The sequence below is a fragment of the Chiloscyllium plagiosum genome, chromosome 20 (genome assembly GCF_004010195.1).
Source record: "Chiloscyllium plagiosum isolate BGI_BamShark_2017 chromosome 20, ASM401019v2, whole genome shotgun sequence".
NCBI classification, from domain to species: Eukaryota; Metazoa; Chordata; class Chondrichthyes; order Orectolobiformes; family Hemiscylliidae; genus Chiloscyllium; species Chiloscyllium plagiosum.
The window spans coordinates 60077937-60101432 of record NC_057729.1 but is presented as its reverse complement, the minus strand read 5'-3'; the positions used below and the strand labels follow the sequence as shown (position 1 = coordinate 60101432).

Sequence of the window (23496 nt, the reverse complement as noted above, 5' to 3'; positions counted from 1 at the left end):
CTGGAGGAAGAACGCCTCATCTTCTGCCTCGGAACACTTCAACCCCAGGGCATCAATGTGGACTTCAACAGCTTCCTCATTTCCCCTTCCCCCACCTCATCCTAGTTTCAAACTTCCAGTCCCCTTGACTTGTCCGGACTTGTCCGACCTGCCTAGCTCCTTTTCCACCTATCCACTCCACCCTCTCCTCCCTGACCTATCACCTTCATCTCCTCCCCCACTCACCCATTGTACTCTATGCTACTCTCTCCCCATCCCCACCCTCCCCTAGCTTATCTCTCCACGCTTCAGGCTCTCTGCCTTTATTCCTGATGAAGGGCTTTTGCCCAAAACGTCGATTTTGCTGAAGCTCCTCGATGCTGCCTGAACTGCTGTGCTCTTCCAGCACCATTGATCCAGAATCTGGTTTCCAGCATCTGCAGTCATTGTTTTTACCCAGGTGATTAGGTAGTCTGGCCCCTGCTCCATAACAGAGAAGGTGCAGTTGATTGCTCTCTGAAACAGGATGGGTTACAGGATATTAGAGGAGCTTCCCAATTTCGCTCAAGCTAAATTTAGCTTTGGGTTGTGATAATGTAATTAGGAAGTGACATCTTTATATAAAGAGGAACCTCTTTAGCTTTGACAGAGTTTTCTTGCCTGAACAGATTAAAGATTGCTTTTTGCAGCAGAGAGCGGCGGCAGCTGGGCGGAAGTGAAGTCGGAGCGCAAAGCCGGCGGGAAGGTAAGTGATTGTTATGTGAGTGGGTGGGTGTATTCAGGACGTCCAGGGTGGTTATCTCCGGTTTGCTTCCAGTTCCTCGGGCTGGTGAGACCAGAAACAGGGAGATAATGGACTTGAACGTGTGGCTGGGGAACTGGTGCAGGAAGCAAGGATGTAAATTCTTGGATCACTGGGGTATGTTTTACGGTAAGCATAAATTATACAGGAGAGACGGTTTGCACCTTAATAGATTAGGGACCAGCATTCTGGCAGGCAGGTTTGCTACTGCAACACAGCTATGTTTAAACTAAGTAGCGGGTGGGAGGGGACAAACTGGATGTTTAAGAAGGAAATTGAAGGGAAAGTTAGAACAAGGGAAGTCAAGAAAGACAACTGTATCAATGAGGCAGAAAACTCAGAAAGGGATTGTGCTGTAAGGTTGAGTGAAACAGAAGTTGATGGGAAGGATGAGGGCAGTAACAAATTAAAAATACTATATATGAATGCACGAAGCATTAGAAATAAGATGGATGAGCTTGAGGCTCTTTTGGAAATTGGCAGATACGATATTGAGGATAACTGAGACGTGGCTTCAAGTGGACAGGGCCTGGGAAATGAATATTCAAGGCTACACGTGCTATCATAAGGACAGACTGACGGGCAGAGGGGGTGGGGTGGCCATGTTGGGATGGTGACCCTCTTGGGAGTTATCTACAGGCCCCCAAACAGTAGTCTGGATGTCGGATGCAAGTTGAATCAGGAGCTGAAATTGGCCTGTCGCAAAGATGTTACTACAGTTGTTATGGGGGATTTCAACATGCAGGTAGACTGGAAGAATCAGGATGGCATTGGACCTCAAGAAAGAGACTTTGTAGAGTGCCTCTGAGATGGATTCTTAGAACAGCTGGTGCTGGAGCCTACCAGGGAGAAGGCAATTCTGGATCTGGTATTGTGCAACGAACCAGAATTGATCAGGAACCTCGAAGGAGCCATTGGGATGTAGTGACCATAATACAATAAGCTTCAATCTGCAATTTGAGAGGGAGAGGGTACAATCGGAAGTGACAATATTTCTATTGAATAAAGGGAACTATGGAGCTATGAGGGAGGAGCTGGCCAAAGTTCAATGGTACAATACCTTAGCAGGGATGACAGTGGAGGAACAATGGCAGATATTTCTGTGTATAATACAGAAAATGCAGGATCAGTTCATTCCAAAAAAGAAGAAAGATCCTAGGAGGAGGCATGGGTGGCCGTGGCTGATGAGGGAAGTTAAGAAACATGTAAAGTTAAAAGTATAACATAGCAAAGATAAGTGGGAAAAGGGAGGACTGGAAAGCTTTTAAAGAACAACAGAGGATTACTAAGAAGGAAACACGCAGAGAAAAAATGAGGTACGAAGGTAAACTGGCCAAAAATATAAAGGGGGATAGTAAAAGCTTTTTTAGGTATGAGAAAGGCAAAAAAAATGGTTAAGACTAAAATTGGGCCCTTGAAGACAGAAACAGGGGAATATATTACAGGGAACAAAGAAATGGCAGAAGAATTGAATTGCTACTTCAGATCTGTGTTCACTGGGGAAGACACAAGCAATCTCCCTGAGGTAACAGTGGCTGAAGGACCTGAACTTAAGGGAATTTATATTTGCCAGGAAATGGTGTTGGAGAGACTGTTAGGTCTGAAGGTTGATAAGTCCCAGGGGCCTGATGGTCTGCATACCAGGGTACTGAAGGAGGTGGCTCGAGAAATCGTGGATGCGTTGGTGATTATTTTCCAGAGTTCGATAGATTCGGGATCAGTTCCTGTGGATTGGAGGGTGGCTAATGTTGTACCACTTTTTAAGAAAGGTGGGAGAGAGAAAGCAGGAAATTATACTCCAGTTGGTCTGATCTCAGTGGTGGGAAAGATGCTGGAGTCTATTATAAAGGATGAAATTACGACACATCTGGATAGTAGTAACAGGATAGGTCAGAGTCAGCATGGATTTATGAAGGGGAAATGATGCTTGACTAATTTTCTGGAATTTTTTGAGGATATAACTCTGAAGATGGACGAGGGAGATCCAGTAGATGTAGTGTACCTGGACTTTCAGAAAGCTTTTGATAAAGTCCCATATAGGAGGTTAGTGAGCAAACTTAGGGCACATGGTACTGGGGGCAAAGTACTACCTTGGACTGAAAGTTGGTTGGCTGATAGGAAACAAAGAGTAGTGATAAATGGCTCCATTTCGGAATGGCAGGCAGTGACCAGTGGGGTACCGCAGGGATCAGTGCTGGGACCGCAGCTTTTTACAATATATGTTAATGCTTTAGAAGATGGTATTAATAACATTAGCAAATTTGCTGATGATACAAAGCTGGGTGGCAGGGTGAAATGTGAGGAGGATGTTAGGAGATTACAGGGTGACCTGGACAGGTTAGGTGAGTGGTCAGATGCAGTTTAATGTGGATAAATGTATGGTTATCCACTTTTGTGGCAAGAACAGGAAGACAGATTACTACCTAAAAGGAATCAATTTAGGTAAAGGGGCAGTACAAAGAGATCTGGGTGTTCTTGTACACCAGTCAATGAAGGTAAGCATGCAGGTACAGCAGGTAGTAAAGAAAGCTAATAGCATGCTGGCCTTCATAACAAGTGGGATTGAGTATAGGAGCAGAGGTTCTTCTGCAGCTGTACAGGGCCCTGGTGAGACCACACCTGGAGTATTGTGTGCAGTTCTGGTCTCCAAATTTGAGGAAAGACATTCTGGCTATTGAGGGAGTGCAGCGTAGGTTCACGAGGTCAATTCCTGGAATGGGGGGATTACCTTACGCTGAAAGACTGGAGCGACTTGGCTTGTATACGCTGGAGTTTAGAAGACTGAGAGGGGATCTGATTGAGACGTATAAGATTATTAAAGGATTGGACACTCTGGAGGCAGGAAACATGTTTCCGCTGATGGGTGAGTGCCGAACCAGCTTATAAATATGGGGTAGACCATTTAGGACAGAGATGAGGAGAAACTTCTTCACCCAGAGAGTGGTGGCTGTGTAGAATGCTCTGCCCCAAAGGGCAGTGGAGGCCCAGTCTCTGGATTCATTTAAGAAAGAGTTGGATAGAGCTCTCAAGGATACTGGAATCAAGGGTTATGGAGATAAGGCAGGAACAGAATACTGATTAAGCATGATCAGCCATAATCATATTGAATGGCGGTGCAGACTCGAAGGACAGACTGGCCTACTCCTGCACCTATTGTCTATTATCAGGCCAAGGGACCCTGGAGCCACCCATGTAATCTTCAAATTTTAAATGATGCTGACATGGAAATAATTATAATTACACCCCTCACCCTCTCATCAATACCTGGCTTTGGTAGAGCATGCATCAGTGATATTTTCATTTATATCAGTCAACCCTACAGTCTTCAAAGGAGGACCAGATATGGAAAGTGGGGTGGGGCTATTAAAATCAATGGAGTATAGGTTACAGTAATTATAGTCAAAGGAAATGTGTGCATGCACAAAACCTTCAGTATACTATCCAGATTTTAAACATATGGATGAAGTGACATACCAGGTCAGCATACCATAAAACATAGGAGTGCAAGTAAGGCCATACAGCCCATCAGGTCCACTCCGCCATTCAATCACGGCTGATGGGCATTTCAACTCCACTTACTGGCACTCTCCCGATAGTCCTTAATTCCTTGCAAGATCAAGAATTTATCAATCTTTACCAATACATATCTGATTTAGATGGTGTGTTTGAACATTTAATTGTTTCAGGTTGATTCTACGTTACTCTGTTGGAATACCTTTACATATCAAATATCAGAGATGGCTCACAAAACCTAAAGCAATTCTATTGAAAAGCAGAATACTGTAGGATTTCCTGCCAATCTTTAATTTCTCTTGATCTTGGAGAAATAAATTTTCTGTCATCCAATCTCTCCTGCATTATACCCTACCATAGAACTGCCTTTTGACCTTGTTCTTTGCTCAAAACCATTGAAGTTCTAACTTTTAGTAACTTTCAGATGGAAGGTCACTGACAGACCAGAAATCTAAGGCTGGTTTTCTTTCTAAACACATTATCAGACCAGCTGAGATTTTCACAACATCCTATGTTTGCATTTCAAATATTAAATGGGGCATTTTGCTTTTATAGAGATGTCAGCACAGACATAGACCCTTCGGTCCTACTCGTCCATGCTGACCAGTTACCCCAACCCAATCTAGTCCCATCTGCCAGCACCCAGCCCATATCCCTCCAAACCGGTCCTATTCATATAATCATCCCGATGCCTTTTAAATGATGCAATTATACCAACCTCCACTACTTCCTCTGGCAGCTCATTCCATAAGTGTACTACCCTCTGTGTGAAAACATTGCCCATGGGTCCCTCTTATATCTTTCCCCTCTCATCCTAAACCTATGCCCTCGAGTTCTGGACTTCCCCATCCCAGGGAAAAGACTTTGTCTATTTATCCTATCTATGCCCCTCATGATTTTACAAACCTCTATAAGGTTCTGTTAGCCGAGCCGGGAATTTGTGTTGCAGACGTTTTGCCCCGTCTAGGTGACATCCTCTGTGCTTGGGAGCCTCCTGTGAAGCGCTTCTGTGATCTTTCCTCTGGCATTTGTAGTGGTTTGAATCTGCTGCTTCCGGTTGTCAGTTCCAACTGTCCATTGCAGTGGTCGGTATATTGGGTCCAGGTCGATGTGCTTATTGATTGAATCTGTGGATGAGTGCCATGCCTTTAGGAATTCCCTGGCTGTTCTCTGTTTGGCTTGTCCTATAATAGTAGTGTTGTCCCAGTCGAATTCATGTTGCTTGTCATCTGTGTGTGTGGCTACTAAGGATAGCTGGTCGTGTCGTGACCTCTATAATGTCACCCCATGGCCTCCGATGCTCCAGGGAAAATAGCTCCAGCCTGTTCAGCCTTTCCCTATAGCTCAAAGTCTCCAACCCTGGCAACATCCTTGTAAATCTTTTCTGAACCTTTTCAAGTTTCACAACATCTATGCGATAGGAATGAGACCAGAATTGCACGCAATATTCCAACAGTGGCCTAACCAATGTCCTGTACAGCCGCAACATAACCTCCCAACTCCTGTACTCAATACTCTGACCAATAAAGGAAAGCATATCAAACGCCTTCTTCACTATCCTATCTACCTGTGATTCCACTTTCAAGGAGCTATGAACCTGCACTCAAAGGTCTCTTTGTTCAGCAACACTCCCTAGGAATTTACCATTAAGTGTATAAGTCCTGCTCTGATTTGCTTTCCCAAAGTGCAGCACCTCACATTTATCTATATTAAACTCCATCTGCAACTCCTCAGCCCATTGACCCATCTGATCAAGATCCCGTTTTTCTCTGAGATAACCCTCTTCGCTGTCCACTACATTTCCAATTTTAGTGTCATCTGCAAACTTACTAACTGTACCTTTTATGCTCACATCCAAATCATTTATGACAAAAAGTAGAGGACCCAACACCGACTCTTGTGGCAAATCACTGGTCATAGGCCTCCAGTCTGAAAAACAACCCTCCACCACCACCCTCTGTCTTCTACCTTTGAGCCAGTTCTGTATCCAAATGGTGAGTTCTCGCTGTATTTCGTGAGATCTAACCTTGCTAACCAGTCTCCCATGGGGAACCTTGTCAAATGCCTTACTTAAGTCCATAAAGATCACATCTTCTGCTCTGCCCTCATCAAACCTCTTTGTTACCTCTTCAAAAAACTCAATCAAGTTTGTGAGACATGATTTCCCACGCACAAAGCCATGTTGACTATCCCTAATCAGTCCATGCTTTTCCAAATACATGTACATCCTGTCCCTCAGGATTCCCTCTAACAACTTGCCCACCAATGATGTCAGGCTCACTAGTCTATAGTTCCCTGGCTTGTCCTTACCATCTTTCTTAAACAGTGACACCATGTTAGCAAATCCCCAGTCTTCCGGCACCTCACCTGTTACTATCAATGATACAAATATCTCAGCAAGAGGCCCAGCAATCACTTCCCTAGCTTCCCACAGAGTCCGAGGGTACACCTGTTCAGGTCCTGGGGATTTATCCACCTTTATGCGTTTCAAGACATCTAGCACTTCCTCCTCTGTAATATGGACATTTTCCAAGATGTCACCATCTATTTCCCTACATTCTATATCTTCCATGTCTTTTTCCACAGTAAATACTGATACAAAATACTTGTTTAGTACATCCCCCATTTTCTGCGGCTCCACACAAAGGCCGCCTTGCTGATCTTTGAGGGGCCCTATTCTCTTCCCAGTTACCCTTTTGTCCTTAATGTATTTGTAAAAGCCCTTTGGGTTCTCCTTAACTTTATATGTCCCCTTTTTGCCCTCCTGATTTCCCTTTTAAGTATATTCCTATTGCCTTTATTCTCTTCTAAGGATTCACTCGACCTATCCTGTCTATGCCTGACGTGCTTCCTTCTTTTTCTTCACTAAACTCTCAATTTCTTTAGTCATCCAACATTTCCTATACCTACCAGCCTTTCCTTTTACCCTAACAGGAATATACTTTCTCTGGATTCTTGTTATCTCATTTCTGAAGGCTTCCCATTTACCAGTCATCCCTTTACATACGAACATTTGCCCCCAAACAGTTCTTGAAAGTTCTTGCCTAACACCGTCAAAATTGGCTTTTCTCCAATTTAGAACTTCAACTTTTAGATGTGGTCTATCCTTTTCCATCACTATTTTAAATCTAATAGAATTATGGTCGCTGGCCCAAAGTGTTCTTCCATTGACACCTCAGTCACCTGCCCTGACTTATTTCCCAGGAGTATGTCAAGTTTTGTACTTTCTCTAGTAGGGACATCCCCACTGTATAATAAATTATTGCTAGTCATTATGTAACTGTCTGGGAGGCGACAAATCTTAACAATGAAATAGAGACAATGTAACAGAAACTCTCCCCCAGTTAAAAAGACATGGGAAGAGGAGTGTGTGTCTCAACCATCTTTATCAGGGTAACTGCAGCACTTGAAAGGAATATCAAAAAGCTCTTCACACAAATTCTTATCAACATGTAAAATAGATGCTGGTAAAGTAAAATTTGCCTAAATGAGCATTCATATTAATATTTATCTTGGGATCTTACATTCCTCACTTACCTTGTAAAAGTAAAAAGGACTAAGATTCAGGATGGCGATAATCCATGGGAATATACGCTGGGAACTATAAGAGGAGAGAACTATCTCCAGGCAGCAAGCCATCAGAGACCGATGGAAAATATCTTGCTCCAGTAAGACCTAGAGAATTAAAATTCAATTAAATACATCAGCCAATGAACTGTGTTGCAGAATAGTGATATCTCTCCAAGCTGCAACAGCTACTCACAGTCATGTCTTTCCCAGGGTTTCGGCGATTTTCCTGCAGCATCACTGTCTCCAGGATTTTCCAATACAAGATTTCAGCAAGTCTCAGCCGCCGGATAGCAAAATCTATTTCAAAACGATTCAATTACAAAGTGAGAACATAACATCATTCAGTTTTTGTAGGCACATACTGTCACAATGCTTTTGCTGTGGGCTGTCAGTATGTAATAAAGGGAACATTTATTAAAACATGAGCTGAGCAATAATGACTAAAAGCCTGACATACAAACACATGGCTATACTGACTACAATTAGAGGAAATTAGTTTGGATTGTATGGAATGTCTCATTTTCAAACATCTCAGAGCATTTCAAGGAAATAGAATGTTGCTTTCTCATGCACTATATACCTTTTAGAGCAGAGATTCCCAAAGTTGGGGCTGGCACCCCAAATTACATCTCAAACTAAAATTCTTGGTGGGTGCCATGGAGTTCTGACCAAATTACAAATGTTCCTGCTCCAACAGACCCTCGCTCTCAAAGTTCTTACCGAGGGGTTGTAACAATTTTCCAAGCCTTGAAATGGGTCCAAGTGGGAACAAGTTTGGGAAGCACAGCTTTAAAGAGGTTGGGATTGTTTTCTGGCTGGTGTAGCTTCTACTGGCAAGGAGCATTAAAAATTTACAGATTTTATTCATATCATTCTTGCATTTTAAATCTGGTTTTTCATAGGAGATTATTTGACACCAAGGAACATGATGCATAAGGCATCACGGATTTGATGGCAGACGGTGGGATTTGATTTCAACACAAGTGTGGCCTAACAGTACTGTTGATTGTCGTAAAAACCCATCTGTTTCATTAATGTCCTTCAGGGAAGGAAATCGGCAGCCATCTACTCGTCTGATCTATGTGACTCCAGCCCCACGGCATTGTGGTTGACTCTTAGCTGCCTACGGGAAATAAATGCTGGCCTAGCCAGTGATGCCTACAGCCTACGAATGAATAAAACAAAAAAATGTGTTGGGCCAATCTGTCAAAGTGTGCTAAAATTATGTTTGAAATGGACAAATGAATTCTTTTGCAGATTTGATGTAATTTGCTTTTGTATTCATTAAATAAAGACTTATTGTACTTCAGGCACCCAGTATCCCTATTAAACATTAGATCTGATCAGGAACAACACAATACTGAAGCTGCAGGAAAAGTTACATGCTTGCAGTATTATGCCTTCAGTATAAGCCTATGGAATGCTGCAAAATTTCAAAGATTTCTTCATAAAGTCAGTTTTTAAAAAATGGATCTGAATCCATTTTCTTGTAATCTTTTCCCATCATGTCCCAAAGGTAGTGAGTCATACTGAGATTTAGTTTCATGTACACGTGCAGCCCCCAAGCTTTTCAAATGCAGGAATTGTTGAAAGTCAGGACAAGAAATAGTACCGAAGCAGCTGCAATTTTACAGATCAGAAAGGTATATTTTATACAAATGTTACTGTCTAAAATTGCGTGCTATCAACAGATTGTAGAAGCAGTTCCTGTAACAGATCAAAGTATTAATAACAATCTTTCAAAAAGAATATTTTATGATTAAAAGGTGATGCCATCACAGGAAAGCTAGAAGTTGATTGATTCATTAGTTACAGCTGTTGGGGACTGTCACTAAATAGCTGGAAATTAGAATAACAAACTTTTAAAAGGGCCTCAAAAACTATCTTATAATTGAGAGGTGAAAGCAGAAGGGAAGAAACATAATCGCACAAAGAATTGGTTAACTAATTGGAAGGAGAATATATGTGCAACTGAGTCTTTTTTGGGATTGGAAAGCTGAAAACAGTGGACAGCAACAAGGATTCAACAACTTGCAATCTATATTTAATGCTTAAGTGAGGCGACTGACTGTGTGGAGTTTGCACGTTCTCCCCGTGTCTGCGTGGGTTTCCTCCGGGTGCTCCGGTTTCCTCCCACAATCCAAAGATGTGCAGGTCAGGTGAACTGGCCATACTAAATTGTCCATAGTGTTAGGTAAGGGGCAAATGTAGGGGTATGGGTGGGTTGCGCTTCGGTGGGACGGTGTGGACTTGTTGGGCCGAAGGGCCTGTTTCCACACTGTAAGTAATCTAATCTAATCTAATCTAAAAGTGAAAGGATAGAATGCATTGCTGTTGAATTTGCTGATGACAACGACAAACAGAAAAGTAAGTCAATACAACATGATGAGTATACAGAGGAACGTAGATAGGTTCGAGGGCAAACAAAAATTTGGCAGATGGAACATTATAAGGGAAAACAATATGAAATTGTTCATATTGGCAGGAAAAATAAATTAGAAAGCAGTGACTGCAGACCTTTATGGGACAGATGGATCTTATTTTCCTGATACAGGACTCCTGAATGGCTAGTATGCAAACATAGGAGACAGTTAAAAACGTTTATTGCAAATGGAATGAAATATAAAATTAGCTAAGTTCTGTGGCAGTCACATTGGTCTCATGCTTTTGGTTCCTCATGTAAAGATGGAGTACAGTAGGTGGCCAGAAAAGTTCACTTGACTGATTCTTGGGTGAAAACAATCTTCCTTCAAGCAAAGGCTGGACAGGCTGGGTTTGAATCCACTTTTGCTTAGATAAATAAGATGCAATGTTTAAATACGTAAGATCCTGAATGTATTTCAGAGGATGGATGCCGAGAGGGTGTTTCCACATATGGGAGATAAAAGTAGGAGCCTCCTATTTGAGACAGAGTTAAGGATAAAATGCTTTTCTCATGGGTTATTAATCTGTGGAGTTCTAGTCCCCGGAGAGCAGTGAATGGAAAGATTTTAAAAGGTAGACGGGAAAGTACAGCCACAATCAGAGCAGCCATAATCTTATCAAATGGCAGAGTGAACTTGGCAGGGACCAAGTGGTCAACTCCTGTTCCTTTTTGGGAATCCCAAAGCCACATTTTTCCACATTATACCTCATCTGCCAAATTTTGGCATTCTCAAAATGGAATACCAAAGCTAATCAGCTTTGATGTGTTTCTCACCTATATGAGAACCAGCCTGGCTTTCCATTGGTTGTACATAGTGATGGCAGAAAGTCTCACCCATCTTTTTCATGCGGGCTGTTATAGCTTCAACTGGGTTCCGTGAACAGGAGCTGAAATCAGGGAATAATTCTTTATAATTGTTAACCTGCACAAAAGATGAATTAAAGGAGGGTTTGGGGGAAAAAAAGTGTGCGCAATATCAAGTAATGTCACATTGTACCAGATACGTGTTTATCCACATTTCATGAAATGTTGTAAGACTTAATAATTCCGTCACAAAAAGACCCCAGTCATTTTGTTTAATTTACAAATTTCACACCTTACTTACAGCTGTAAAAAGTTATAGATATGGCAAGATGGGCTAGCAAAAGGTCTTCCAACTTGGAAGCCTTTTCTGTCAGTGCGGCTACACAAGTATGTATTATCACAATTTGGCATTCTTGTGTTTGGCCCAATAGCTATGGCAACTTTTAAAAAAAAAACACAACACAGAGGAACCTTGATTATCCAAATGACACGGGCAGGGAGTATTTGGTCGGATAAGCAAATGCCGGATAACAGAGTTTAGCCAAGCATCGGGACCTTGTGATCTTGCTGGATAATCGAATGTCAGATAATTGAGGTTACTCTACATTTAAGTTCTATGCTATCAGACAAATGAATGGGCATTCCAGAATGAGATGCATGCAGCAGCAGTGAGAGCTGATTCACTGGCACAATCTGCAGGAGCAGGGTTGGATTGGGAAGATGACTGGCAAAGTTAATACCACCAGTGGTGATGGATAGCAAAGTCAACAAGGATGTAGAAGAGATTGTCACTTTTAATGAGAGGGTGCCAAGTGCCTCTGTGGCTAGTAGAGGAATGCTGAAGGAATGCACAGAAATACTATTTAATCTAGCAGGGAGTCTAGCATGGAATACTGGTTAGAAACTGACTCAGAGGATCTTGATAGTGACTCTCAGCAGCGTTCTTTCCTCTCCACTTTTGCAGAATGCTGAACTGTACAAGCTAACTCCAAATAGTGAAGATGAGAAAATCAAGAATGGAGGAAAAGAAAATGCATCCTGTCTTTATAGAGTTTAAGTGACAATACACAAAGCCATGAAGGTAGTTTAAAAAAATATTCTTTGCTCACTTGAAAACCTGCAGCAGAAGCTCACTTGGGGTGTTTTTGAGTCCCATTACCATGGTCTGTAAACGACTCACGCTCTGTGTGGCTGAGGACACTGGTGTTACAACCAGTTCTTTCTCCTTCAAGTACCGTCTTCCTGTCAAGGGTGTTGAAGGTGCTAAAGATTTTGTCTATTAAAACATCACAAGGAAGAGATTAATATTTAATTCCCTCACCTAAAATACGCAGGATAAATGCCAATATAAACAACATCTTAAAGCATCAACCTAAAGACTATAGTTATCATTGACACTTTGGGACTTGAACTTCACATGGTCACAAGCAGGCAGGCCCTTGGTTAACATCTTAACTACCAGTGCTACATTTTGGTATTGCACTGAATTATCAGCCTAGTTGATGAAATCATGTCTTTGGAGTGGGCCATGAAGGTCTGGCTGATTACAAGGTTAAGAGAAAATAAACAGACCAGTACAACTCACTCAGAGCTGAGGTTGAAACATCAAGAAAAGTTGAAGATATTAACAACTATAGATAAACTTGTCAATGGTGTCATCAATTGTTAAGCACTAAAAAAAGTTTAATTACTTTTTCGAAGTGCTGTTGAAGGTTGCACTCTACTTGGATTCTTGCTGACAGTTTCCCAACTGAAACATCCACTGCAGACTTGCTAGGAGTCCCTATTTCTTCATCAGCATCTTCTCCCAGAAATATCCGCTCATCAAAATCCCCCACGGTCAGAACATACTCTTCATATTCCTTGTTTATTGCTTTGCTGTAGCAAATAAGCACAATGACAAGAAAAAGTCATCACAAACGAGCCCAGCACCTCTATTTCTCGGTAGTACCCATACATAGTGGGCGGCACGGTGGCAAAGTGGTTAGCACTGCTGCCTCACAGCGCCAGAGATCCGGGTTCAATTCCCGCCTCAGGCGACTGACTGTGTGGAGTTTGCACATTCTCCCCGTGTCTGCGTGGGTTTCCTCCGGGTGCTCCGGTTTCCTCCCACAGTCCAAAGATGTGGGGTCTGGGTGGGTTGCACTTCGGCGGGTCGGTGTGGACTTGTTGGGCTGAAGGGCCTGTTTCCACACTGTAAGTAATCTAAAAAAAAACAATAGACATGTTCAGGCGCAGAAAGTGACCAGTTCATTCTTATGTGCACTAGCCGAATAAAACAATCACCCATTCTAATCCCAGATTCCAGCTCCTGGCTTGTTATCTTGCAACTTACATTCCTTCATGTGCAGATCCAGGTTATTTTTGAATGAGTTGAAGGTTTCCCCCTCAAACTCCAAACTTGGCAGCAAATTTCAAACAGGCATCACCCATGGGCTAAAAAGCTTTTCTTCAGACCTCCTCTCGTTGTTTTACCAATCACCTTAAATCGGTGACTCCTGGCAACTGAAATCTTTGCTGGGGAAACAGGTTTTCCCTGTTCAGTCCATTTAAGCCCCTCATTACTTTATACATCTCAATTAAGTCAACCACCACATCCCTGTTCTAAGGAAAAGACTTCTGGCTATCCAATATTTCTTCACAGCTGTAATTTTCAAACCCTGGCAACATGATTACAAATTCCTCTGTACTCCAGCTACAGCAAAGATGTCTTCTCTGAATGAACCAGATTTTTTCAAGAAAATATACAATTCCAGCATTACAGGGCGGCACGGTGGCACAGTGGTTAGCACTGCTGCCTTGCAGCACCAGAGACCCGGGTTCAATTCCCGACTCAGGCGACTGACTGTGTGGAGTTTGCACATTCTCCCCGTGTCTGCGTGGGTTGCGCCTTTGGGCCGAAGGGCCTGTTTCCACACTGTAAGTAATCTAATCTAATCTAATCTAATTCCAGCTTTTATATTCAAAGCCTCGCTCAATGAAGGAAGCCATTCCATGCACCTTCTTTACCACCTTATCTACCTGTTCTGCCATCTCAGAGAATTGCAAACGCCAAGGTCTCATTTCCTCTACTCAATACTCTACCATTTATTGTATGCTCCCTTGCTTGGTTTGTCTTCCTCAGGGTGGCACAGTAGTTAGCACTGCCGCTTCACATTACCAGGGACCTGAGTTCGATTTCACCCTTGTGCAACTGTTTGTGTGGAGATTGCATGTTCTCCCTTTGTCTGTATGGGTTTCCGCTTGGTGCTCTGGTTTCCTTCCACAGTCCAAAGATGTGCAAGTTAGGTGGATTGGCCATAGGAAATTGCCCAGGCTAGTTGGATTACAGGGAAAGGATCTGGGTGGGAGGCTCTTCAGAGGGGTGATGAGGACATCACTTGGGCCAAATGGCCTATTTCCACACTGAAGGGATTTTGATTAGAGCGCATAACTATGCATTTATTCAGACTGAACTCTACTTGCCACTTTTCTGCACATTTCACCAACCAGTAAGATGATCTCCAGGTGCCAACCATTTCTTTTCACTAAAATATGGTTGTTTTCTTGATAGCGGCTGCAAACTTATACTTTCTTCATGCCTCCCACATTTAAGCTTAACTCACTAATATACAGCACAAACAGCAAAGGACCTAATAGTGAATCCTGGGGAGAACCACTGGAAACTCCTTTCTAGTTGCAAAACCATCCATCGACCATTATTCTGTTTCTGGTCAGAGTCAATTCTGGATTTAATGCGTCACATTTCCCTGCATCCCATCAGCTTTAAGTTTTCTGACCAGGCTGCCATTTGGGACCCTATCAAGTGTCTGAATAAAATCCAAGCAGACAACATCCAGTGCCCCAATTATTATTGCTCTTGTTTTGACACATTAAAAAGTTACTTCCATATTTGCTCCTCGAACACTTTCCCAATATTTTGGGATGTGGACATGATAAAGGACATGTCCAAGAGTGCAGTTGCACCGTTTTTCTTTCTGCTATAAACCCAAACGGCCTAGTTTGAATCCTCATTTAGTACACCATCTCTCCACACTGCCCTAATTGATTCTTAAACCAGCAATATTCCTACCTTGTCTTACCCACTTCTCTACCTTACCTGGAATACCTATACGCAGGGATGCTGTGCTGCTATCCTTGCAACTCTTTAAGCATAGTTTCATTTTAATTGCAACATCTCAGTATCACATGTGCGCACCTCACTGACTTTAGGTTTTCCATATGAGCTGTACTCACATATGTACCCTTTAATACTGTTGAAGTCCTGTGCTGTACACTTTTTAAAGGCCTTTAAAATTAGGGGTTGCCCTTTTTTGGTCAGAGATGAGGGGAATTTATTTTCTTTAAGAGGGTTGAGAGACTTTCGGGTTCTCTGTCTCAGAAGGCGTCAAAGGCAGAGAATCTTTGAGAGTGAATAAATAATTTCTTGTTCGCCAAGGGAATCAAAGTTATCAGGGATAGATAGAAAAGTGGAATGAGGAACTCAAATAATCATATTCGCAGATTTCAATGGCCACATCACCTCTTCCTGCCCCATTGCGATATTTGTATCTTCTGCTTCCTCTGTCTTTCAATGTCGCTTTTTAAATTTCTGCCTCACGTTCACTACTCAGAATTTGTCCGGAAGTTCCCATTCCCCTGCAAATACCAAAAACTTCCCTATAAGAATATTTATCCAGATTCTGCAAGATGTAGACCGTCTGGCTTGTTTGGACCCAGCTTTCTCAGAATTACTCCCAACGCTCTAGAATTCTGAGGCCCGCCCTCCTACACCAGCTTGTCAGCTGTGATCAATTGCTCGACTCCCCTATTTCTATACTCCACAGTACATGGGACTCAAAGTAATCCCGAGACTACTGCTTTAGAGGTCGTGCCTTTCAACATCCGACCTGGCTCCCTGAAATTTGCCTTCAGGATCTCATCCCCAATCCCTGTGGTACCTGTGACTTGGCTACGGTTGTAGTCTTCCATAGAATCACCAGCTGCACCAGTATTCAAAATGGAATACTGATTACTAAGAAGCTTAATTCAGAGAATCCTTGCAATACTTGTGCTTTTGAAGCACTTGGTGATGACCCATTCCCCCTCTGCCTGTAATCTGTGATGTGAACATCTCTTGACCACGCTAAACATTGAAGTCCTCTGCCTCAGTGTTGCACAATGGTAACTCTAGACTCTACTCACTTCCAAAGCCTGGAGTTCAAGTTTACGTTGCTGGTGACACTTCCTGCAGATGTGCCTGACTGGGAAACGTTGTAACCATGACTTCACACACAAGCTGCAGAACGCCCCCTCACTTGGCTGAATTGATCTACCATCCTGCAACTTTAATAATTATTTATTACAGCTAAATTAACTTGCCAGTACTCATTTTTCTTCTGTGTAATGAAGAGCTAACTAAAGGAGACTGAAAAAGTTTGAAGGAGCCCTTCCTCCTAACCCCTGACAAAACTCCCACTTTATACTCTATATCACCACAGCATCATTCATGATTATCTCACATAGAAAGAGAGGTGCGCAATGGGGAAAAGGAATGAGGATTCCTAATCTTTGTTTTGAATTCTAGGTTGGAATAAATCAAATTTCTCTCTCTTAAGTGCAATGATTTATATATTTTGTTGGTTAATGATTTTATATAAAGTGCAACTGGTTAGTCTCAATCTAGTTCCTAATGGTCATGCGCCTAAAGCACATAACCATCCATCGTTTCCTTATCTCAGTGCTCCCAACTTATCCATATGCAAGGAAGAAAAAAAAAAATCCATGTATAGTAGGAAAGTACACAAGAATATTAATTGTGTATAAAAGCAAAACATCATATAAATTGGAAATTTGAAATAAAAACATGGAGAAACTAAGCAGGTCTGGCACGAAAATAGTAAACATCTTGACTCAAGTATGACTACAGAGTTCCAAAGGTGAGTTATACTGGACTAGAAGCATTAGCACTATTTCTCTTTCCCAGAAGCTGCCAGACCTTTCTCCAGCATTTTCTTTTTATAATAACTTTGTAAGGCAGTTCTATAGTGTATGTGGTATATGTAATAACAATAGTGGGAGCGTGAAGTAGAATACTTTCCCACTTCAAGTATTCTTAACCTTCACTAACAAAAAATATGAAGTTTCAATGATGACTCAACAGCTTAATCTAACAATGGATAAAAGCAAAGTACTTCAGATGCTGGAATCTCAAACCAAAGGAGAAAATGCTGGAAATGCAAGGATTTCCCTATTCCCCTTCTTGAAAAGAGGAACAACATTCACCTCCTTCCAATCCTCTGGTACGACTCTCATGGAGAGTGAGGAAGCAAAGATCTTTGCCAGCGGCTTAGCAACCTCCTTTCTCGCTTCCCAGAGCAGCCTAGGATAAATCTGGTCTGGCCCTGGGGACTTATTAATCTTAATGTTTGCCAAAATTTCCAGCACATCAACTTCATCAATCTTAATCTGTTCAAGCCTGTATCCCAGCTCCTCAAAGTTCTCATTCACAACAAGGTCCCTTTCCTTCGTGAAAACTGAAGCAAAAAGAAACTTATTTAGGGCTTCACTATCTGCTCAGACTCCACGTACAAGTTCCCTACGCTATCCCTGATCGGCCCTATCTTCTCCCTGATCATTCTCTTATCCCTCATGTATGAGTGAAATGCCTTTGGGTTCTCCCTAATCCTTCCTGCCAAGCCTTTTACGTGCCCCCTCCTGGCTCTCCTTAGTCCATTTCTGAGCTCGTTTCTAGCAAGCCTGTAATCCTCTAAAAATGTGCTAGATCCTTGCTACCTCCACCTTACATAAGCTGCCTTCTTCCTTTTGACAAGAAGGTCCTCTGTTCTCGCCATCCAAGGTTCCTTAATCTTACCTTTCTCAGAAGAACAAATTCGTGCATCATTTGCAACAATTGCTCCTTAAACAGTCTCCACATTTCTGCTGTGCCCTTTCTATGGAACAATTACTCCCAGTCTGTACTTCTCAACTCGTCTGATAGCGTCATAATTTCTTTTTCTCCAATTAAACATCTTCCCTTGGTAACTGTTCCTTTCCCTCTCCAAGGCTATGGTAAATGTGAGGCAGCTGTGGTCACTGTCACCAAAGTGTTCTCCCACCGAGAGATCTGACACCTGTCCTGGCTCACTGCCAAGCACCAAATCCAAAATGGCTTTGCCCCTCATCGGCCTGTCTACATACTGAAGAAGGAACCCTCCTGAACACATCTGACAAAACGGCTCTATCCAAACCATCTGCACTGAAGGAGGTTCCAGTCAATATTGGGAAAGTTGAAATCACCCATAAAAACAACCCTACTATATCTGCATTTTTCCAAAACCTTCAATCTTTCTATTGCTATTAGGGAGTCTGTAAAACCCCCAATGAGGTGGCTGCTCCCTTGTTGTTCCTAACTTCCACCCATACTGACTTAGTAGATAAACCCTCCGCAACAACCTTCGTTTCTGTAGTGGTGATGCACTCTGATTAGCAATGCTCACCCCCTCCTCTAGCAACCATTCCTGCCCCTGTGAAACCCACGTATCCGTTATGGCCACAACATCATAGCCCCAAGTACTGATCCATTTTAACTGTGCTAAAAATCTTAATACATATTCTCTGTCCAGAAACTTCAGGTTTCAATTACCATACTACAGCCAAGGGTAGCAAAGTCCTACTACTTCACAGGTTGCAACATAAACAGAAAGATTTTCAATAGACACCAAAATGACCAAGTAAACATCTTAGCCATATTAGGCTGAAAAGAAAATGCATCCACCGGGATTCTTTTTAAACACAATATAGGACAATGTCTTGAATGAAGGTTCAATAATTGGCTGACAATCAATAATATAGAAGGATAAATGCTTATCCACTGTAAATATCCCTATACAAACATACCCACTTCAGGGGGGAAAAAAGCCATGAATCCCTGCAGAAGCAAGTTACAGCAGATGCTGGAATCTGAACGGAAAGGCAAGCTGTAGAGACAGCAAGCTAATATCTTGAGTCAAAGCTTGAATTTCTGAAGAAAACCTTGGACTAATGAGTTAATTCTTGAAGGCAAAAGGATAAAGCATATCATCTTCTGAAGTCCACTGCTCTGATGTACTGGCACATGTAGTCAAGTCACTAAATCATGCACAGTTGTCTCTGGAGTCTTTGCCCAGAAAATATTCCATTGAGAAGTCCTTCCTTCCTTCCTTTATTCAGAGCGAGGACAGAGAAGTTTCACCATAAACTCAACAAGACTTTTCTTTTCAGAAATGGGAGTAAATCAGCAGTTGCAGACTTTTTTGTTTTTGCTCCTCAACTAATTCCAGGCACCGATGCACTCTACATCGACTCTCTCTTTAAACAACCCCAGCAAGGGCCAATCATTAGTTGAAATTTCTAGGCAGTTTGTCACAAAAAACTTTGATACTCACAATGGCCTTTCAATAACCTCTTTTGCAGAAACCACCCCAAATATTTCCACAAATCCTGAAAATAAATCAATTTTTCCACAATTCTTCAAAAACCAAGTTTTCCAGTAAGTATTAAATACGAAGCTACTTTCTAACAATATTTTGTTGGTTATATTTTAACTTTCAACATTTGAAGCTACACAACTGGAAATAAATCTTCACAGACACATCCATTTAAAAAGGTAAAATATTTTTGTTTGTCTTCTCCTCTATTGCTCCTAGCAAGCATCATTGTTATGAACCAGTAGTTTACCCGAAGAACAATGTCAACCCATGTAAACTCTTGTTGCACCTTCTTTTCGTCTCACCTGCTGCCTTTCTGCTTCTAGTGGCTTGCTCTAATGCAAATTGACATGCCCTCAAATCTTCAGGTGACACAGCAGTTCACCGTCAGAAGAGCAGTGGTTTGCAACCAACATTCCACAACTTTATAACTTCGCAGGCTGGAACATAAAATAAGTCTCTGATTTGAAGCAAGCAATTGCAGTTCACACTGCTTGGCACTCTCTCAACTTTTCACAATAATTGGACCTAGAATTATGGCTTGGTTCTGCCAAGGTTATACTAAGCGCACATGAAAAATGCACCATCTAATTTATATGTTGAAGAGGAGGGAATAGAAACAGTGCATCTGGAGCTGGCTGAACTGATTATTCTAAAGCTAAAATTTGATCGTGAAGTTAGTAATAAAGCTACAAAATAGGACATGTTCAATCATGTCAATTTGGCATGTTAGTGGATTCCTGGTGCATCCAGTCTCTAGGAGAAAGTGAGGACTGCAGATGCTGGAGATCAGAGTCAGGAAGTGTGGCGCTAGAAAAGCACAGCAGGTCCGACAGCATCCGAGGAGGAGAATCGACGTTTCAGGCACAAACCCTTCATCACTCTGTCCCTCTTGCAATATCCTATTTCCAATAGCAAGCTTTTGTGCCCACTGACCTAAATGAGGTGGTGAACTGATGTTATAAAAAAAACAAAGTGCTGGAGATATATACTTGGTGAACTGGGGTATTTGATAGACTTATTGGATAGAAAACGGTCATTTGCACTTCACCTCAGAAAAAAAGTATCAGCTGTTCCAGATATTTTCCATAAGTGATTTAAACTTTATTGTCATATGTACTCAAGTACAGCAGGTGGTGTACAATGTCGCCACATACATAGCGTCATCTTATGTAAAAAGGTACCTAGATACAAAGCTTAGGTATACGTAGTATCATAGAGAAAAAAAAGTTAAAAACATTACTTTGGGCTGGGGTACTATGTTAATTAGTTTACTAGCAGAGATCTGAAAATTGTTTGCTGTCAAGTTAGATATATGTAGTGAAACAATACCATAATTTCATCCACCCATTTTGTGACTTTAAATGTCATTGCTGCCCTCACACGCCATTACATTTTTCCCTTGCTTTGTTACAGTGTCCCCATTCTATGAAATTCTCCCACGCACATCATTTCATCCTTCCAATCATTCCCATGTTATTTTCATCCCATTCCCTTATTCTACCTTTTTTTTTCCTATACCATCCTCAACCTTATGAGCACAGTGGTTAGCACTGCTGCCTCAGAGCACCAGAGACAAGGGTTCAATTCCCGCCTCAAGCAACTGTCTGTGTGGAGTTTGCACATTCTCTCCATGTCTGTGTGGGTTCCTCTGGGTGCTCCAGTTTTCTCCCACAATCCAAAAATGTGCAGGTTAGGTGAATTGGCCACGCTAAATTGCCCGTAGTGTTAGGTGAAGGGGTAAATATAGGGGAATGCGTCTGGGTGAGTTGCGCTTCGGCAGGTCGGTGTGGACTTGTTGGGCCGAAGGGCCTGTAAGTAATCTAATCCTCATGAACACATGTCCCATACTAGCTTGCCTAGCATACACTGGATATCTTTTATTTGTTGGTATCTCTACATATATAAATGAGAGATTTGAAACATTAAACAACAACAGGTGATACTTTCAATAATCAAGTGAATTAAATGAAATCCTTTGCATGAAGTTGCTGCAGGATACATACAAATGAACCTCGCCCCAGTACATTAAGCCTTAATCATTATCATCTAAGTCCCTTTTCTGTTAACACTGCTTATTATTGTCAGCTGCAAGTTGCACCAACTATTCTCAAGTCCAGATCATTGCTGTGTATTGAGAAAAGCAGCAATTCTAAGATCAACTCCTGACGATACCACTTCTGATGTCCACTTTTAATCTGCTATTGTTGCTCCATATTCATAATCAAGCTTTTAACTCACTTGTTGTCTGTAAAATTGTTTACATCCAGAAGTCCTACGAGGAGCTCACTGTTCCCTTTCAGAATCTGAAATCAAAACCTCAATGTTAGAGGGCATTAAACTCTCTTGGCAGCTGTGCAAATGAAACAGAATTAACTTAAGGAAAGTGTGTGTGGGGTATAAGTTGAGAGGTAATAAATTGGATAGCCATCAGAACAAATTAAGACATTAAGTGCTATTGCTGAGCTCTTACCTACACAAAGATATAAAACCGCGCAAATAACTTCTCATATCCAAATAAGTTAATTATAGAATCATAGAGATGTAAAGTATGGAAACAGACCCTTCAGTCCAAAGCGTACATGCCGACTAGATATCTTAACTTAATCTAGTCACATTTGCCAGCACTTGGCCCACATCCCTCTAAACCCTTCCTTTTCATATACCCATCCAGATGACTTTTAAATGCTGTAATTGTACCAGCCTCCAAAACTTCCGCTGGCAGCTCATTCTATACATGCACCACACTCTGGGTGTGAGAAGTTGCCCCTTAGGTCCCTTTTATTTCTTACCCCTCTCACCCTAAACCTACACCTCTAGTTCTGGACTCCCCCACCCTAGGCAATAGACCTTGTCTATTTACCCTATCCAAGCCCCTGACAATGTTAAATTTTGCACTGTGTTGAGGATATAGAGGGAGAGGCGACTAAACATACAAGCAATAGTCACCTAAACTATAACAAATGATCGGAAATATTTATAATTGAAAAATTGTAGTTATAAGGTGCCTCTTGAAACATTTATTGGGTGCAGGTAAATAATCCATAAAGGAATGGACATGAACTCAGAACAGAGTGAATAAATAACTCATTTAATTACAACATACAGATTATAGTGAACACGTGGAAACAATGAAGGCCAACAGCATCAAAAAATTCACAAGAGAAGCTGGGTAGCACTTTTTCTGAGAAGCAATTGGAGGGTATAAGAGTCCAAGTACACCACAGTGTTTTTCAAACAGAATCAGACAAAAATGTTCCCTGGTTTGTACATTCCTATATAATGAAATTTTCCTGAGTTTACAGAATAGTATATGAAATGATATGTTATCACCAGTACTTCATTTCACTGTCATCCTGGTTTACCTTTCTCTCAAACAGCTTTTTAATATAAGGTTTCCAGTAGTGCTCCTTGATGCCTTTTGCTTCTACAGTGAGTCCATCATGCAAGTCACATAGCTTGTCAATGATACATGGAGGTTGCACTGGGGGTTTATAGTCCTGGCTGTTAAACTCTGGTGGCAATCCTGCTAAAACATAAATATTATAACCTTAAGAAAAAATAACTCTCAGACACAGTGTTCCACATTAAATATTCTAACATGAAAAACAGTTAAGATATAGAATGGATGTGGACTCCAATATAAGGACTGGTGCAGAACATTCAGTTTCTTGTGGGTTCCACCATTTCATTAAGCCATGGCTCCTCTTTATCATAATTTAATTCACCTGCTTCTTTTCAGTGTTCCATAATGTCTAGAAAGGTAGTGCTGATTTCAATCTGGTCAGCATAGACAAATTGGACCAAAGAGTCTGTTTCCATACTATATAAGTCTATGATTCTACTGCATGTGACTTTTTAATGGAATGTGAGTGCCTCTGATAAAGTCAGCATTTGTTGTCCCACCTTTACTTCACTTGAACAGATGGTGGTGTTTGAAACAATGGCTTCCAATT

General features: G+C 41.6%; 1 protein-coding gene across 1 annotated transcript in view; it reads right to left on the bottom strand.

Annotated features, from left to right (window-relative positions):
* Positions 1-23496, bottom strand: part of rbl1 (retinoblastoma-like 1 (p107)) — a 62702-nt gene that overhangs the window by 25105 nt on the left and 14101 nt on the right. Inside the window, exons 6-12 of the mRNA XM_043709996.1 lie at positions 22906-23069; positions 21782-21846; positions 12785-12971; positions 12203-12369; positions 11064-11176; positions 8058-8161; positions 7832-7969 (exon numbers count right to left, since the gene is read on the bottom strand). Coding sequence (XP_043565931.1) covers positions 7832-7969; positions 8058-8161; positions 11064-11176; positions 12203-12369; positions 12785-12971; positions 21782-21846; positions 22906-23069 — 938 coding nt within the window. The remainder of the gene's footprint in view (positions 1-7831; positions 7970-8057; positions 8162-11063; positions 11177-12202; positions 12370-12784; positions 12972-21781; positions 21847-22905; positions 23070-23496) is intronic.